The sequence below is a fragment of the Chrysemys picta genome, chromosome 5 (genome assembly GCF_011386835.1).
Source record: "Chrysemys picta bellii isolate R12L10 chromosome 5, ASM1138683v2, whole genome shotgun sequence".
NCBI lineage: Eukaryota > Metazoa > Chordata > Testudines > Emydidae > Chrysemys > Chrysemys picta.
Genome location: NC_088795.1, coordinates 89,080,481 through 89,099,811, shown reverse-complemented (window position 1 = coordinate 89,099,811; position 19,331 = coordinate 89,080,481). Strand labels below are relative to the sequence as shown.

At 41.1% G+C, this 19,331-nt stretch overlaps 1 protein-coding gene across 2 annotated transcripts in view; it reads right to left on the bottom strand.

Annotated features, from left to right (window-relative positions):
• Positions 1 to 19,331, bottom strand: part of SGCZ (sarcoglycan zeta) — an 895,864-nt gene that overhangs the window by 116,681 nt on the left and 759,852 nt on the right. For both annotated transcript variants that reach the window (XM_005282086.4, XM_065596823.1), the window contains one exon: positions 17,058 to 17,145. In XM_005282086.4, the coding sequence (XP_005282143.1) occupies positions 17,058 to 17,145 (88 nt within the window). The remainder of the gene's footprint in view (positions 1 to 17,057; positions 17,146 to 19,331) is intronic.

The window sequence follows — 19,331 nt, the reverse complement described above, 5'->3', positions numbered from 1 at the left end:
TTGTTCCTATATTTTACATATGAACTGGCCCATGAAGAGGTTCTCTTAAATTAAGTTTATATGTTAAATTTAAATGACTAGGTCTGTTAGTTTTTTTTTTTTTTAAAGTACATAACATGACAAAATTTTCTGTATCTGGTCTTGTTAAGGCACTACCCAATTTTTCCTCTCAAATTTGGTCTTGTATAGATAGCTACAGAAGCACATTTTTTTCTATTTTGTTTGAGTCAATACAGTATTGTTCTCAGTTGCATACATTCAATTAAGGTTGAAGTTTCAAGTGAGGAGTTATGGAGGTAACATGAAAGCAAGGCTCAACTACAATAGCTTGTACCAGATGCACATCAGGACTATTAGTCCAGAGGACTATGATCAGGGATCTACAGTCAGTAGGTGCAGCATAGTTAGAGAGTACAGAGAATGCATATATGCAGAATTCCCATCCTTTCCATAGAAGCCCTCTATGAATCCAAGTTCTCTCTCCATCTGCTCAGGTAGTTGGAACTCCTGCCAGTAGGTGGCTCTGGAGGTTGATGGGAAGTGGGTGGAGAAATGGAGTGGGCTCTCAAATTTGTAGGGGGAGGGTGTGTATGGGGAAATCTTGGCAGAGCAGAAAAATGCCCAAACGACAACTGCTTATTGCTAAAAGTAACCAAGCCAGCAGGCCATAAGTGGGCCTATGCACAGCCTTGGCATGACTGAGTCAGGAAGGGAGGGATGTTGTGCAACCACAAAAAGGGCAGCTTGATCCAGCATCCTTCCTGATGGGATCTCTGTTGAAATTGTTGAGGTATGTGTTTTAATAAAACAGGAACCTTATCTATATGTGCCCTCGGGGTTGTGTCTATCATGGCCTCAAAGCATGCAAACTCGGGGAGTTTTAAAAGATCTAGCTGAGGAGCTCACTGGATTGTTAATGCCAGTTTTCAATAAGTCTTGGAGCACATAAAAGTCCCAAAAGTCTGTAAGAAAGCTAAAGTTGTGCCAGTTTTTAAAAAGGGTAAATGGGATGACCTTAGTAATTATAAGTAATTGTCAGCCTGTTATCGATCCTGGAGCAAGATAATGGAGCAGCTGATAAGGACTTAATTAATAAAGTATTAACGGAGGGTAATGTAAGTAATGCAAATCAATATGGGTATATGGAAAACAGATCCTATGAAACTAACTTGATATCTTTTTTTGATGAGGTTACAAGTTTGGTTGATAAAGGAAATAGTGTTGACAAAATATACTTAGACTTCTGTAAGGCACTTTACTTGGTACCACACAACATTTTGATTAAAAAATAGAATATAAAATTTCCCAGCACACATTAAAAACTGGCTAACTGATCAATCTAAAGATGCATAGATTGAGCTCTTTGAGTCTAACACTATAAAGTATGATTTCCAATCCTTTCATCATTCTTGTGTCTCTTCACCAAACCACCTCTAATTTATCTACCTCATTCTTGAATTGTGGACACCAGAACTGGACACAGTATCCCAGCAGTGGTCACATGAGTGACCTATATAGAGGTGCAATAATCTCTCTACTCCTACTCAAGATCCCCCTATTTATGCATACAAGGATTCATTAGCTGTTTTTGCCACAGCATCACACAGCCTTTAAAAATCAACAGGCCTAAAAATATCCAATCTTAATTTATATATAAGCATCTATACAGGCAAATATCTAATAAGGGGCTTCTCAATCTAGCAGAGAAAGGTACATGATCCAATGGTTCTAAGTCAAAGATAGATAAATTTAGAGTGGAAATAAGGTGTACATTTTTGACAGTGAGAGTAATTAACCATTGGAACAGTTTACCAAGGGTCGTGATGAATTCTCCATCACTGACAACGTTTAAATTAAGATTGGAAATTTTTCTAAAAGATCTGCTCTAGGAATTATTTTGGGGAAGTTCTGTTGCCTGTGTTATTATACAGGAGGTCAGATTAAATGATCACAGTGCTCCCTGCTGGCCTCAGAATCTATGAATCTAAAAATATATTAGGAAAAAAACATGAAATGGACTTGTTTGGCTCAGTTAAATAGCAATGTGAGAGTGCTTTCCTCTCTATATCATAGGCCTGTTGATTTTTAAAGGCTTATGTGAAATGAGTTTAACGATCTCATTTCAGTTTTGTGGCTAGGATGTTCACATTAGAAATCCCCACAATTGGCCTTATTTGAGGTCTGGGAGGCAGATATTCACACATGCTCTGGCCCTTTTATGCCATGTAAAAGGGCAGAGAGACCTAAAGGGGTCCTAAGAGCTCCATATCTAGCTGAGTGCAGATTCCCCCTGTGGAGATGCTGAAGACAGCTGAAATGCTGCCTTCTGAGGACCCCATCATAACCCTGATGTATGGGGTGGGACTTAGGTTGAGAGGTGCATACTGGGGGCAAATCTCTGGAGATTCCAGGCAGCACTGTGGCTCTCAGGGCAGCCTGGGGAGCTGGCCCTAACTTTGATGCGCCCCCCCCAGGGCCATCTAAGTTACACGGTGGGTCTCTTCAGCCTCCATAATAGCCAAAGGTCAGAAGGACGCAAAAGTGGCTTAAATAAACCACTCACCTCCCATAGGCTATGAGTTCACTTCTCATTTTACAGATGCAGATTGAATGGAGATGGAACAACTGAATCATTTTAGCGGAAAGGGTCATCTAGTGTGTTATCCAGTCCAAGGGTTGTGGCCAGCTTTATTTTGTTATTTCTCTTTGCTTTTCATTAAACCCTTCTTTCATACTATACCAAATAAATAATAATATTCTTATCAAATCATCTCTAATAGATGAGTGATCAAGTTTAGATCCACAATTATTCTATTTCTGTCCTCTTCATAAATTCACTTTTCCATAAATATACATAATTAAATCTAGAATCTGTCCACTACATCCAAATGGCTGGGACTGGGTGAAGTGCGAGCCCCCAGAAGAATTCCAGCTGACTAATGCAGAATTTCCTCCTGGGGACTCCCTGAAAGCACACATACAGTGGCAGCTCTGCCACCCTTGCCATAGGTGTAACGTATGCTCCACTCAGAGCACAGCCAGCTCTACTGCCTGATGCTGGTTGGAGGTGTGAAATGGACCAGCCCCTATAGGTAGACAATGCCCACAGGAACACAAGCATAACCAAATGTATTATGCACCCACAGAGGGGGCAAGATTCTGTGCTCCACCTCTAAGAAGAAAAGTACAGGGAGAGACGGATTCAAGATGGCTTCAAGCCACTGTCTGTACTGGGCTAGCTTGATTATCACTTCAAAAGTTTTTTTTCTCTTAATTAATTGGCCTCTCAGAGGTGGTAAGACAACTCCCACCTGTTTATGCTCTCTGTATGTGTGTGTATATATATCTCCTCAATATATGTTCCATTCTATATGCATCCGAAGAAGTGGGCTGTAGTCCACGAAAGCTTATGCTCTAATAAATTTGTTAGTCTCTAAGGTGCCACAAGTCCTCCTGTTCTTCTTTGTGCCCTCCAGATTCTATTTTTCTCTGGAAGCTGCAGTGGCCCTGAGGAGCTGTCTAAGTTACAGTAGACTTGTAGGGCTGTCCTAGGTGGCAGCAGTACTGCCTGGAATCTCCCCAGCACTATGTGCCCAATCAAGTTCCCAACGTACTCCTTACATCAGGGCTTACAAGGGGTCCATAGAATAAGTCACAGACAGTTTTCCTTGGGTCCTGCATGGGAGAATTCTCTCTTGGATGGAATTGGGAATTTTAAGGCCCCCTTTTACTGTAGAGGGGCTGGAAATGGGTGAGAAGTGGGTCCCCAGTATGTTTCTCTCAGACATTTCTCAGCTCAGTTATCTGCAGGTCTTATTTCCAAATCTTATTTTTGTTGCTCCACTTTGAACCTCCTCAAGTCTTTTTTTTTTTTTTTTTTTTAACATGAACACAGTAATTGAATTTAGGCTTGGATGCAGTACAGGTTTACAACCTGACTTGTTTTATACATGATACTTGTATTAGTAAAATCCAGGTTAGTATTTGCCTTTTTTGCAATAGTATTGTGTTGGCCCATACTTCATTTATTATCCACTATAAACCTCAGATCCTCCTCTGCAATACTAATGTGTAGCCAGAATATATTTGATTATTTCTTCTCTAATGAAGTCTTTTAGCACTACCCTTATCAACTCACCTTTAATTGACTTTAGCCCAGTTGTTCAATTTATCAAGATCATTTAAATCTAGTTTCTGCAACCATGTATTCCTACACCTCATTTTCTTAACAATATGTCTCTTCGCTATCATTTTAAGATCTTATAGTGTACAGTAGCTTTTTTTCCCCTAGAGGAGGAAAAATGGTGAAGTCAAGAAACATGCTAGAAAGACGTGATGGCTTCTTACTAGGGTTTTTTTTTAAATAGTATTAAATTTCTGGATTTAATAGAATAAAGTTACAAAATAGCATTAAATTTGCTTGCCCTTTTTTATGCCTTTCTCCTAAACCGTTCATATATAGAATGGCATATTGTCTCCAAAATTAATGAGCTGTCTGAATGTCAGAAGGAAAAAAGGAGTAAAAATAAAATCTGAATGTCCTGTCAGGGACTGTTAAAGGGCCAGATGCTATAGGTAATTTAATTGTGCTTAGCACCCAGCAGCAGCTTTGTGAATGTCATGACAAATGCACAGCACCTGCCTTAGCAGTTCAATCAAGTATTAGTAGTTAATGAAGTTAAAGACTGAGAATTAACACCATCTTTTGAAGATGTACGCCAAACCACTGAAAACATATTAAAATTCCTTTGAATAGTGTCTGCTTTCCCTCTGCCCCCACTTCTGGATCCATCTGCTACATAACCAAACCAACTATTCCTACTTTAAACATTTCTGAGCAGCAGTTATGCTATCTGTATTGGCTGACAGAGCATGAGGGTTAGCACCATTAAGACAGATGGCAAGGGATTAATGATTAAACACTAACACCCCTGTACTGTACTGAACCATTAGTGACTTTTTATTCACTAACTAGGACATCTACAGTTGAATCCAACTATAACGCAGAGTTCCATGTCAGCTAGCAGGTTTAAGGAAATGCAGTTTCCTTTCTAATGAATTGCTATAGTCTGCTAGACAAGACATTTCCTTTTCCTCCTTCTTCATGCTACCTGGGAACACGCTGACACTCTACTAATCACGATTCCAATCATGCAAACAGTTTCTAATACAGAAGATAAGAAGGGACACAATTTATATTCTAGTTGGACATTTCAGTCTTCACTGAAAGCGTGTGTTACCTTCTGACTGGCCCACATCAAGTTTGCCAAAAAGATATCTAAAGCACATTACCTAACAGAAATTATATAAAATAGGCTTACTGTGTTCAACATCACTTTCTGAAGTGAAACATTCTGATGAAAGATATGGAGAATGGCCTGTTGGCTGGACACTGAGGGCACTCCCTATCTCATAACAAAAATTTTGTCACTGACAAGCATCTTATTAACACTTTTCTTTTCTTTTCTTTTCTTTTTTTATAAAGTTTCTCTCTATTTCAAGAAAACCATCATTGCAACTGTGAAGCTGAGCTGGAGAACCTACCTCCATGCCAGTTCAACTGAGAAGCAGCAAAAAGTCTTATCTCAATGATGAGTTGGTTATCTTAAGCTAGTTGCTTCTTAGAAAGTATATTCCTGAGTAAAAATTTCTGTAAATAACTGTATATGTATAACAAGTTTAATCTTAGCTGTCTAGATATTACTTTAAAATCAACAAGTAGTTGAAAGTTGAGTCTAGAGAAACTTCTTAATGCTGCCTATGGGGCCTGATGTGATGGGCATTCTCAGAGGCTACCTAACAGCTTAGGCCATGTACAAAAAAAATAACTATTGTAGGAGATGATGGTAGTGCCTGCTTCACCTTTTAGCCCTGTCCTTATAGCACTCACGAAGAATGTGGGAGATCTGGGTTCAATTCCCACCTTTGCTTGTTATGGAGCAGGGATTTGAACCCACACCTCTCCATCTCTCAATTGAATCTCTCCCTTTGAAGTCATTCTATATTGTATAAATAATTAAATACTCATTGGGCCAGAGTAATAGTGAGAATGAATCTATATCTCAGTGGTTAGGGCACTCACTCCAGTTCACGTCCCTGGTCCAATAGCTTTTTAATTATTTACCCAAAGTGGAGTGGTTTCAACGTGAGACATTGAGAGATCCACTTTAGAATATCCCATAGCTCAGTGGTTAGGATATTCTCCTGAGATATGGATTCAGATTCTCTCCACATCAAGTAGTGGGAGGAAGTGAACCCAGGTCACCCATATCCTAGGTAAGTGCTACAACCACAGGTCTAAACATTATAAGCTATAAAAGTTATACCTTGTTTTCTTGTGCGAAAGGACCTAGGCACTTAACTCTAGGAGAGGTTCACAGCTGTGAATCCTGAGTGAAGATAGGCACCTAAGGCGCTTGAGGATGCGGCTTAGGCCACAGCTCCTAACTCTCTCCATGCATTGTATAGGGAGCCTGGGTGCTTAACTCAAGGCTCTGATTCAGGTGGCAGGGTGCCTAACATTAGGCATTGCCACACTGAGCCCAAGTCCCCTTTCTGGCAGCTTAACAAAAAGAAATTGGAGTAAGAAGTGAAGAGATTAAAAGCTCTGCTGGAGGGGGGAGCCCAGTGAGCTTCCCAATAGGGCTACCAGACCCCTGCACCACAGCTGTCTTTTGTAGAGCCCCTTTCACAGTATCACTGGCGACTACCCATGATTAAAAAAAAACACTATAGTGGGGGTGGTAAAGGAAATGTTACTAAACAGCTGGGCAGCAATAACTATGGCCTTGGCTACACTTACCCGGTAGTTCGGCGGCGAGCGATCGAACTTCTGGGTTCGACTTATCGCGTCTAGTCTGGACGCGATAAGTCGAACCCGGAAGTGCTCGCCGTCGACTGCGGTACTCCAGCTCGGCGAGAGGAGTACCGCGGAGTCGACGGGGGAGCCTGCCTGCCGAGTGTGGACCAAGGTAAGTTCGAACTAAGGTACTTCGAACTTCAGCTACGTTATTCACGTAGCTGAAGTTGCGTACCTTAGTTCGAATTAGGGGGGTAGTGTAGACCTGGCCTATGACAGGGCATTTGTCAGAAGAGCCAAAGCAAGTGAGGATTCAGGGAGTTACCAGAGTAACTCACATGGTGCAAATTAGGAAAAATAAAACTATTTTAATAAGACTATGGAAAGAAGAGTGTGGCAATTAATGAGGTGGAAGCACAGAAGACCAAGGTGTGATTCGATGCCAAAGGAGACCTGACCGATCATCAAGTAGGATATATAGTCATGATCCAGGCTCCCTACCACTCTTTCCGAAAGGATATGTTCCATGAGTGATATTGGATCGACTTGCCCCGCCGTATGCTTAGTAGACCTGAGAAGTGGAGATCAGAGTTGGGTTCAGGGAAGCCAAGTCAAAGCTCATGAAAGTAAGTAAAGAAAGAGGTGAGAAATGGTTTCTTCCCTTTTTGTCTTATGGATTTGCAACGATGAAGTCATGGAAGCTTACAACGTTGTGTGTTCTGATGTGGAGGATGGCATTGGTTCCAAGTTTTAGAAACACTCCAATTGAGGATTCCTCAGTTCCAAGGCCACCTCAGAAGTACAAAAGATCCAATTGCACCATAAGAATGGAGGGGAAAATATATACAAGCCACCATCTGGAACTAAACAAAATCAAACTATCTTTCTAGGAAATTTGTCTTGTTCAGATACAGGGGTAGTATTGGCAGCAGTTGGAGAACTACCAGAGGTGTGTTTGAGTGGTATCTGTGGGCCAAAATGCACAACTGGAGAAAGGGCTGTATGATTTGAGAGTTTATGGGTTTATAATACATTCCAGGAATGTGGTGGCATAAAAATGAGTCTGGGGCTTTTAAACAAGACTATGGAACATTGTGGTATATAAACAAGTCTGGGTTTTTTCTAAGGCAAAACAATTTTACTTTAGTAGGCCCAATTGGTTGGCTTGTATGTAAATAGAACCCAGCTGTTTTGGTGGTGAATAATAAATAATATGCAACACCCCAGCCCAAAATATGTACCTCTACCATAGAATCATTTAAATATGATGCTCTATAGAAACCGTACAGTCAGAAGGGACTCTGTGGCAACTATACTGGGTAGCCTGGGAGTTGAGGTCTCTCTATGGAATTCTGCAAACATTGAGGGATTAAACCTTAAAATTAACTTGATGATTGATAAATTTGATCACCTTAGCATTGATGTATGCCAATAGAGATACCTGAGTGACGAAAGCTGGAGTCAAAATGAGTTCTTGAGAAGCTGAGTGGAAAGAAGTCTCGGAGGGAATCCCAACAAGGTGGATACTCTTACTACTCACTAAAAGCATCTTTGTGCACTTTAGATTAAATATGCTTTAAAGTACACTAAACAAAGGTACTTAAAAAGAGCATCCTCATGGGGAGTTAATGCATAGTAGCTAGCATTCTGCCAATTCACATGCTATCTTGCTGAACAATAAATTCCTGTGTAGACAAACCCAGTCTTTGTGTATTTATGTAGGGTAGGTAGGAACACATGGCAAACTAATAGAGATAGTACGAAGACATTAATGGGTGTTGCAAATCTTGTGTAAATGGAGGAAAGGGTAGAGTTCAGTTTATGTGGGCACCTTGAATGATAATTTCTTGACATTTTTCATGTATAAATTCTTAATTCTTCCTGGGAATTAATGAAGATTTTTGCCATTGGAACTTTTGTTTTTTGTCCTATGATTTCAAAAATTTACTTATGAATTACACACCAATGCTAAGTGCTAGCAAAGTTTAAAGGCATAAATATAAACCATTTCTGAATTACCAACTCTTCTAAAAAGGTTGAACATTTTTTAGTTAGAAGGTGTAGTTGAAATCAGTTTTTTTCCCTTCTATGAACCTTGAATTTTGAAATCTCAGCTCTTTAAAACTTTCAAATTAAATTATTTTTTTTTTAAATTCTGGTCTGCAGTCAAACATGAAAATGTTTAGACCAAGAGGTTGCTTATGTTTGTTTGTTTTAAATAAAGCCAGAAGGGATTCAGAAATAGGTCTAGGTCCAATATTTTAAAAAATGGGTGCCTAAAGGTTAGACTCCAAAGTCCATTTAGACACCTAAATAAGGGGCCTAATTTTCAAAAGCAATGAGCATTCAGCTGTTCTCATTGAGATCAATGGGAACAGCTAAGTGCTCAGTGTTTTTACAAATTAGGCCACTGATATAGGTGCCTAAATATGAAGTTAAGATCCTAATCAGGCACTCATTTTTAAAAAAATGGCTAAAACAAAATGCATCTTTCAGCATTACCCATGTAATGACTACATGATGAAAAATGTATTATTTCTGGAGGTAAATTTTTTTCCCTTATCCAACTGTTATTCTGCACCTGTCCTACTTGCCTATGCTGCTCAATCATTGACATTAAAATAATCTTTGCATTATTGTGATGTTCCTAAAGAGACCCTTCAACTAAAATTAGGATTTCATTACACAAAATGAAGGCTCCATATTATCTGTCCAAGGTTTTTATTACTAAAAACATAAATATCATTTCAGTAACATGCACAAACACAACATATGCTGCTTCAGATTCTACTATTTGCCTGGCTGTTTAGCACAATCCATAGTGATACTAACACAGAGAGCTGATGTTCCTGTGACTTTCTCCCTTTGTAATTTTTCAGCGTTAGCATCAAGACAGCTAGCACTGCACACTGATAACAGACATGGCCTTGTTATTATAATGACTCAGAGCCATGACTTTATATTTAAATATATATAATTGAATTCTCCAGTGCTACCTGTCGCCATTGTTCATACTTTCCACCTTCACTCCTTGTAGATTGGGATGTGCTCCAAAATGTCTTCATGATGTACTTTATTACCCTCCTCTACTGAATATACTTCATCATCCTGAGTCTCTCATGGAATTGAGTACCTCATTTATTAACAGTTTTATTCAGGGTCTTCCATCTTCCTGAATGATCATACCTTACTTTTTTCTTTTCTTTAAAACAGAAAATGGTAGCTAGATTAATCTTCCATTTGAAGATCTTCAGAAGGGCTTAAATTGTCATTTAAGTATTGATTATTTCCTAGAGACCTGCGGGGCACTGTGGGGCTTGGGGCATTAGCCCCATGGGGCTTGCTGGGGTTTCTGCGGGTTCGACAATATTTACTGTCACTCTGCTCCAGATAGCCCTGGCTGAATTTAAGCCCTGCTCTTCAGACGTTTCTAGTCTAGCATGGACACTTTTCCAAATATCTCAGATGAAAAGTGTGTATTCTCCTAAAGTTTGACCAGTGCAGCAATTTGGATGTCAAGATCTGGGTCCAGATTATCCACAGTGTGGCCCCTTGTGTAGGCATTTATATATGTGTAAAGTGGGTGTAAAATGCTACTGTTCTGATTTGGTAGCATTTTACACCTGTTTTCTACATGTGTAAATACAAAGTGAAGTAGTAGAGAATCAGCCACGAAAAGTCTTGTTCTTGAGATTCTCAATAACATTGTATGCACCACATTCCTCTTATACTCTTACAGGAGCATTTCAGATTTTGTAACGTTCACAAACCAACATTCTTTTCTATTTGTTCCACTTTTAAGATGAATTGACAATTCAATTCATTTTCCATTTTAGGCCACTATTAATTTCTCTGAATCCTGTGGCCTGATGTTCATAAATAAAAGAACATCCACAACTTGTATTATCAGCAATAAAAGGTGTTAGTGCTCAGGATTTCTGAAAAATATCAGGCTACTCACTCCATAGATTTCACCAAAAAAATAGAGAGAAAAAGATAAATGGGACAAAATGTAAATGACACTTATAGTTAGGAACATTCCACTCTCTTGATTTAATCTGCACCAGCTGTAGACCAATTAAACAGTTCCCAGGTGTTCACATTAATGACTAAAACAACAACAAATGTTTTCTTTAGGGCTATTTAAGTATTTATAATATTAAACTCAAATACAACGTGTCTAAGCAGATCAGGTCACACACACACACTTTTGCAATGTTGTATTGACTTGACAAAAAATGGTATCACCAACCAGAGTACCAGATTCACGGCTGCAGATGTAAATGAGTGTCACAGAAACCCCACCTTTTAACAATAACAGCTGAAGCAGAACATTTTAATAATATATCTGCTAGAAGCAACAGGCACTGGCAAGTACGAAGTGGCTAAAACAGATAGTTTAATTTCTTCTCATCTGTATCTGATAAAAAGTCTGGTTACTTTTGCACATCTTTTTCCCATGGTCATTTAGAATAATCAGCAGAGGTGATGGGTTTCTGTGAAAGATACTCCCAAACAAGTGTAGTTTCTACAGGCCTGAAGCAACAGTCTTAACTCCACATGAAGGCAAAAAGTAGTAAGTCATAAAAGCTAGAATTTACAAAGAAACTAACTGTAAAACTATCTGAGGATTCTTGAATATATGAAGTAGCAGATCATAAAGAATGCATGTAATAGGAGCAACATTGCTCAATCTATGGAATTAAAGGAAAATGAAACCAGACTTTTACAGGAATTACTGATTAATAATATGAATATCTGTCAAAAAATCCCTGCCCCCACATCTCTTAGCCCTCCCTCCTGAAAAAGGTAGATAATTTTTCTCAGTCATCAGACAAAACAGACATACAGCAGGAAGAGAGGTCTCCTGACTGCTTAGAAGCTGGAGCATCTCCTTGAGAACGAACTTCAGAAATAGTAATCACAACACATGAAATACCTAAAACAAATTTCAGTCCTCTCCTTGTTCAGAAACAACATATGATAGTTAATGGCCTAACACTAAATAGAACCATTGGGCTTTCATAATGTTAGGTGGTTTTCCTTATAAGCATTAGTGTTTATAAAGTCTGTTTCTTTAATTCTCATTTTTTAATGAGAGGTTGACTTGTTTTACCAAAAACTTTTCTATTCCATGCCTGAGTAGTCCAGGTTAGTACCTATTCTTGAAGCATATTGAGAACAGCAGGTATCATTTATAAAATGAAAAAATATCACTGTGAGAAAAGCGAAGTGTTAGAGTCCTTCTTCAAGGCACAGATTCCAAATCCCATTAAACACTGATTGCTTTAGAGTTCTGTGGAAGGCTGATGATTTGAGAGAGTCAAAGCCATGGCTCAGACTTGGCATAGAGCGGATCCCATATTCGTTTTTCTGTTGGTGCTCATGAACAGTAGAATATCAAAGTTTCTTATCTAACTACACATTAAACATTTCCATTACATGCCTATATCTTTGCAGTATGGGGAAGTTCTGTTATTCTGAAGTAAAGCTAATAAATGAAAACATTCCTCATTACTACTCTAACTTTATCCTTACTCACAACCCCACACTTCAATTTTTTCTCTATATCTTGTGGTTTTGTTGTATAATACAATGGGCAATCACTGGTAGGTTATTATTATTATTAATTATTTTGTGCTATTTAAAAGTACATTTGTGGATACCAAATGCATAGTTCAAATATTAAAGTAGTATGTAGAATTGCTCAAAGGAGGAAATAATTTACTAATGGCTGCTTTTCATCCCAAGAGATGTTTAACCACTTTTCTTGCAGGAACTAAAATAATATCTACTATGGAAAGAGAGTGGAAACTGAATGTGATAATCTACTGGAAATATCTTTGGAGACAAACATACTGAAGTTTTGTAAAAATGATGCATTTAAGATGAGGACTCCAAGAAGATACAGAAGCCTGCTACCAGAGCTTTGTAACAGAAAGCCTTATCATTGGAGTAGGATATAACTACAACACTGATTTATTTAATGTAAATATAATCTAATACACTGCCATGGGCAGCTCTATGTATTTTGCCACCCCAAGCATAGCAGTCAGGCGACTTTCGGCGGCGCACCTGCGGGAGGTCTGCTGGTAACGCGGATTTTGTGGCATGCCTGCGGGAGGTCCGCCGGTCCTGCGGCTTCGGCGTACTTGCCGCCGAATCCGCGGGACCGGCGGACCTCCCTCAGGCATGCCGCCGAAGGCTCCCTGACTGCCACCCTCACAGCGACCGGCAGGCCGCCCCCACGGCTTGCTGCCCCAGGCACGTGTTTGTGCGCTGGTGCCTGGAGCCATCCCTGCACACTGCATTACATGTGATAAATTGCCAAGTCAGGATTATAGCTATTAAATGCAGATATTTTATAGTATCTTTCATCTAACAAAAAAAAGATAAAAAATGCCCTTCTTAATTTTAAAAATTGTTAGGACTTACATATGGATGTTTTTGGGTGGAGAGAAGAAACTGACATAACTGTATTTCTGAATGGCTATTTTTTCACCTCTGAAATGTTAGCTTAACCGTTTTCTTAGGAATGCAAAACTACTAACTGAAAGGTAATGTGTGCTTTGCTTTCAATGAAATGGGGAAGAGGCAGCATTTTGCTTTCATAAGTAGGACTCCACATCAGTCACAGAAGTCATGGATTTGGTGAATTTCCGGGACTTCTGCAGCAGCCAATGTGGCTGACCCCAGGGCTGCCCAGGCAGCTGGTTCTGGGGCCAGCTGCTCAGATGGCTTCGGGGACAGCCACACCGGCTGCTGCTGGAGCAGCTCTGCAACCAGCTACTTGGGTGTCCCTGTGTGCCTGGCCCTGGGGACTGCTTGAGCAGTGGTCCCAGGGTGGTCAGAGCAGCTGATTCCTGACGGCCCCCAGCAGCTGGTGCTGCTGGCTCCATCCCCCCAGGTTGCTGCCCCCCAGTACCATCCCCCCCTAAGATTTAGTCATGAGTATTTTTAGTAAAAGTCATGGACAGGTCATGGTCCGTGAATTTGTTTATTGCTTGTGACCTGTCCATGACTTTTACTAAAAATACTCATAACTAAATCGTAGCCTTACTCATAAGCAATAAAGCTGAGCAATAAAAAATTGTAGAATTTGCAGATAATGTTACTGCAAAAAATTTTGGTTTTAACCAAATAGCTTGTTCCAAGAAAAAATATTTTGTTGAAAAATTCCCAACCTCTAGTAAAAACATCTATAAAGTTATAAATACAACATTCTGAATAGTTTAACATTACTCAGTATTTTGTGTTATTTCTTCTTGAATTTATAAAGAATATGACAACATTCATTTGGACATATCCTTTCCCCATAGAATATATAGTATGTTGATTCTCCAGGTTGAATACATCTTAGGTTTCATAACATGAGACAGAAGAGTTCTTTATTTAAAAAATCCCTTTTTAATATCCTTTCCCTGGGGAACACAAGATTCTTTTATCCAAAAGGTTTACCACATAGACAAGATGACAGCAATATTTTATGATAACATCAATGATATAAACCCTAGACAGAAATATTACTTTCATGAAAAACTTTTTGCTACAGCATCCTGTATAGTAGAACAATCTATTAAAACTGTTAATAACAACACTAACACTATATAGCAATTACTAACAGAGTGTAGAGGTTTTTGTTTTTCTTCTACCCTCCCCATGGCAAGATTTGTGATAGACAAGATCAAGAGATTTTTAAGGCAACAATATCAAAAAAGTCAGAACTATTGTTAAAGGAAAACCAATAAACTTTTGGTTTCCCAGCCAGTATACATTTACTTTCCTTCTAATATATCAGGAGTGGGCAAACTTTTTGGCCCGAGGGCCACACCTGGCTGGGGAAATTGCATGCAGGGCCATGAATGTAGGGCTGGGGCAGGGGGTTGGGGTGCGGGAGGGAGTGCAGGGTGTGGGAGGGGGTGCAGGAAGGGGCTCAGGGCAGGGGGTTGGGTTGCGGCAGGGGGCTCAGGACAGGGGGTTGGGGTGCGGGATGCAGGAGGGGTTTGGGGTGTGGGCTCCGGCCCGACGCCACTTACTTGGAGTGGCTCCAGGGTGGCAGCAGTGTGCAGTGGGGCTGAGGCAGGCTCCCTGCCTGCCCTGGCCCCAACCTGCTGCTGGAAACAGCTGGCTCCACATCCCTGCAGGAGGGGGCGGGGAGCAGAGTGCTCCGCGTGCTGCCCTCCTGCGGGTACCTCCACTGAAGTTCCAATTGGCTGCGGTTCCCTGTTCCCAGGCAATGGGAGCTGGGGGCGGGGTCAGTGCCTGCAGGCGAGGGCAGTGCACAGAGCCCTCTTGCCCCCCCAGGCCAGACATGGTGCCGGATGCTTCCGGGAGCGGCGCGGCACCATGGGGGTGGCAATCCTGCGGGACAGATCCAAAGCCCTGATGGACTGGATCTGGCCCACGGGCCATTGTTTACCCACCCCTGTAATATATCCTCTGTCTGGAACATTTAATTATTTTAAAGGGTACCTCAGTATTGATCTTTTTCATCAGTACTCTCAAGGCCATGAATGAGAGTCATGTGCTCGCCACTAAAATATACAGCCTTATTAGTAATAGAGATATGCTTTAATGTTTAGTAAATCATACTTATGATATAGTTAAATATTAGAAAATAGTAGACTTAATAAAAGCGGGATAAAGTAAAAGGAAATCAAAATAAAATGTACCACATTAGTAACATTAGGAAGTTAGTAACATTAGACCACTTCGAATTTTAATTTCATTTGGAATTTTTAGCTCTTATATTTTGTACTTCAATTGTAAAATAAAGATATATCACATACATTTTCATTAATGACTGGAAATCTGTTCCATATTATACTGATTACAGTACAATTATGTCCTGACAACACAGACAACATTTTGCTATCTGGAAAAGAATTTCAAATAGGTTTACACTGTTTACATTCTGTCAGGGCCGCCCAGAGGAGGGGGCAAGTGGGGCAATTTCCCCCAGGCCCCGGGCCCCTCAGGGGTCCCCACGAGAATGTCAGAGGCTCCCCCCTAGCCCCGGCCCCGGCCCCGCCTTTGCCTTCCTCCATCCCCCGGCGACTCAGTACGCCGCGTCCAGGAGCAGCCCCGGACAGCGCTGCAGCAGCGTGGTTCGGGCGGGGCCTGAGGTCCTCTCACTTGGAGCTGTGTGGTAAGGGGGCAGGGCTGCTAGCTCTGGTAGGCCAAGCGGAAGGAGCTCCTGGACGCGGCTCGCTGAAGCTCTGGCAGAGGGGGGAGGCGGCATGGTAAGCCCCTCTGAGCCGGGCACACCTCGACCCCCAGCTCTGAGCCCAGCCCCTCTGAGCTGGGCACCCCCCGACCCCATCCTCCACTGCCCTGACCTCCGAGCCCAGCCCCTCTGAACCGGGCACCTCCCCCCCACAGCTCTGACCCCCACTTCTGAGCCCAGCCCCCTCTGAACTGGACACCCCCCCGACCCCATCCCCCCAAAGCCCTGACCCCCAGCTCTGAGCCCAGCCCCTCTGAGCCAGGCACCCCCGACCCAGAGCCCAACTCCCCACCCAGCTCTGGGCAACAGTAGCGCCACCCCGAGGCAGCGACAGCCCATTGGCACCAACCATCATCATCACCCAGTGACAGCCCATATTGCAAATTTATACGTCATTAAAACATTTCATGTTTTTAAATGATGTATTTCGTGTATTTTCAAATTATTAAAAATTAATTTTTGAATGTATTTCACTGGTTATTTTTTACATTTCCAAATACATGTTACTATAGTATTGCAACTTTTTTATGGAAGGGACCCCTGAAATTGCTTTGCCCCAGGCTCCCTGAACCCTCTGGGCAGCCCTGCATTCTGTTACTCGGATTGTGCAATCCAATCTGTCCAGGACTGAATTCAGGACCCGGGCTAGGGGGACCAATTCAATGCTCATTGAAGAGATGGAAGTTTTTCTGCTAGAAAAATGATAATTACTTTCCATGAAAAAAATTGAAAGAAGCCAGAAAAATTTCATTTTGTGCAAAACCATCTGCTGAAATATTTGTTTGTGACAAAAAAAAAAAAAAGAAAGAAAAATATTTTGATGAATGAAAAAGCCATTTTCTCTCTCTCTTTTTTTTTATACTGGCTCTACTTTCCATTGACTCCAATGAGTGTTGAATCAGGTCCAACATAATGTTATTCTTCAGTATGATTATCAGAGCTTTTGCAATAAATATTTTACATCACTGAATAAAAATATTATTCATGAGACTTGAATAATACATATAATCTTCTTTAAAGAAGAACACTCACCTACAGTCAGTTGTCCAGTTAACTGTCCCATGTGATTTCTTGCATTCACTGTTACGTTCCTGTCAGACTGTAAGACCAGTGGGCTATCCTGGTAAACATGTATAAGACAAGCAAATGAGAGAAAAAAAAGATGTAGAGGTAGAATTCAGTTAGAACTGTAAAAATAACCCCATACATATGATGATAGGGTCTTGCCAAAACATTATATTCTTATTTTACATCAAAATTCATGTAAATATATACAAAGAACAAAAATCTTAAAAATGAAAATCTTACTGCACAGCCTCTATTTTTAGAGATGAGATATGAAATCATGCTCTAGAAATAATGTTTTATTCTCTGAGGATCACGTTTGGATGATACAATTTATGAACTAAAAATAATAAAAATGTTGCATTTTATCTTAACCTTTACCATATAACAAAATCCACCTATTTTTCATACAGTACCCTTAGGTGTTTGTAAAGTAAGATTATAAATGATATTAAGCCTTTGGCGGAGTAAGTGTTATTCCTATTTCTGGACTGATGAAAACAGAAGTGTAGAAAGGTTACAGAGGACATCACTAAGTTAACAATCACAATGAATTATTTTCCCTACACTTATTACAAATAGTGCCTGAGATTAGAGGGGATTTTCTTTTTATAGCTTGTTAGCTTTGTGCATTTGACATGACCTTGTGTAGGATCAGTTCCGCTATTTCCACTACTTAGTTTGTCCAATTGTTTACATGGGCTTTTCATATAACAGGGGAGGGAAATAAATTAAAAAAAAAAAGACATGCAATATACCCTTGCTATAACAAACCTATTGGGATCCAGGCCATTTGTTCATTATAGCCAGGGGTACGTTATAGCAAAAAAACCAATCATAATGAGGCCTGTTGGCTAGGGTTACCATTCATCCGGATTCCCCCGGACATGTCCGGATTTTTGAACTAAAAATAGCGTTCGGGGGGAATTTGTTAATGTCCGGACTTCTCCCCCCTTCCCCCCATGCAGAGCACCCGCGGCTAACAGGGCAGCCGGATGGTGCCACTTACATGGGGCTCCGACAGCGAGAGGGAATCCCTCCTCCCCCTGCAGCAGAGCTCACTCACTCACTCACTCCCTCCCTCCCTCCCTGCATCGCAGATCGGCTCTGGCAGTCTGGAGCTCCTCCCCCGCTGCTGCCAAGAGGCTCAGGCAGTTCCTGAGCAAGTTCACCAAGACGTTAGGTGAAAAAAGGCCAACAACAAGGGGGCCAGGGGGTCGGAGAAGGGGCAGGGAGGTTCTGGAGGGGGCAGTCAAGAGACGGGGGGGTCGGGAGATCGGGGGGGCTTTCTGGGGTGTGTGTGGATAAGGTTTTGGGCAGTCAGGGTACAGGTAGGGGGTAGGGTCCTGGGGGGCATTTGGGGGGGGTCTTAGGAGGGGGCAGTTAGGGGATAAGTAACAGGGAGGCTTAGGTAGGGGGTAAAGTCCTGGGGGGCAGTTAGGGGCAGGGATCCCAGGAGAGGGCAGTCAGGGGACAAGGAGCGGGGGGGAGGGTTGGGGGTTCTGAGGGGGGTGGGAAGTGGGTGGGGCAGGGGCGGCGCTAGGGCAGGACAGGGGCGGGGCTAGGATGGGGCTCCTCCCATCCTCTTTTTTGCTTGCTGAAATATGGTAACCCTACTGTTGGCTCCTGCCAGTGGAGTGGGTCGAGAGTGTCAGCTCAGCTCTTAGCCACATGACAGGCTGGATAAAAACTGTGCACCCATATGCAACATCCTCTTCCTCCCACCCCCTTTTTTAAAAAAAAAAAACAACAACATTATAGTACTGTAGTTGGGATCCAGGGTCTGTGTTCATCATAGCTAAACATTAATTATAATGAAGGGAATTATAGCAAGGGTGTGCTGTATGTTATTTTAAATCCACAAAATTTGGCATAAATAAATGGATCAATGACACCATATTCAGATATGGCACAAAGAATATTGCTACAGGAAGCCAGTCATGCATATTTTTAAAATTAGATTTATAATGGAAAATTTAAAACAAACATCATAATCCTACTCAAAATCAATGAGTTTATGGATCCGTTTGAACAGCACCTCTACAGTTCAGAGGTATGGTTTGGACTGATTTGATTTAGATAAGCATGCTTGCATGTTAGCTAAAAATTCTGTTTTTAAAGGTATTGGTTTGTGATTTCAAACAGTATTACATTAAAGTGCACTAGGGAACTTTTAATGCAGACCACTAAAGTCTATACAGAGCAGTGCTTGCTAACAAGTTTGACAGTGATATAGACAAT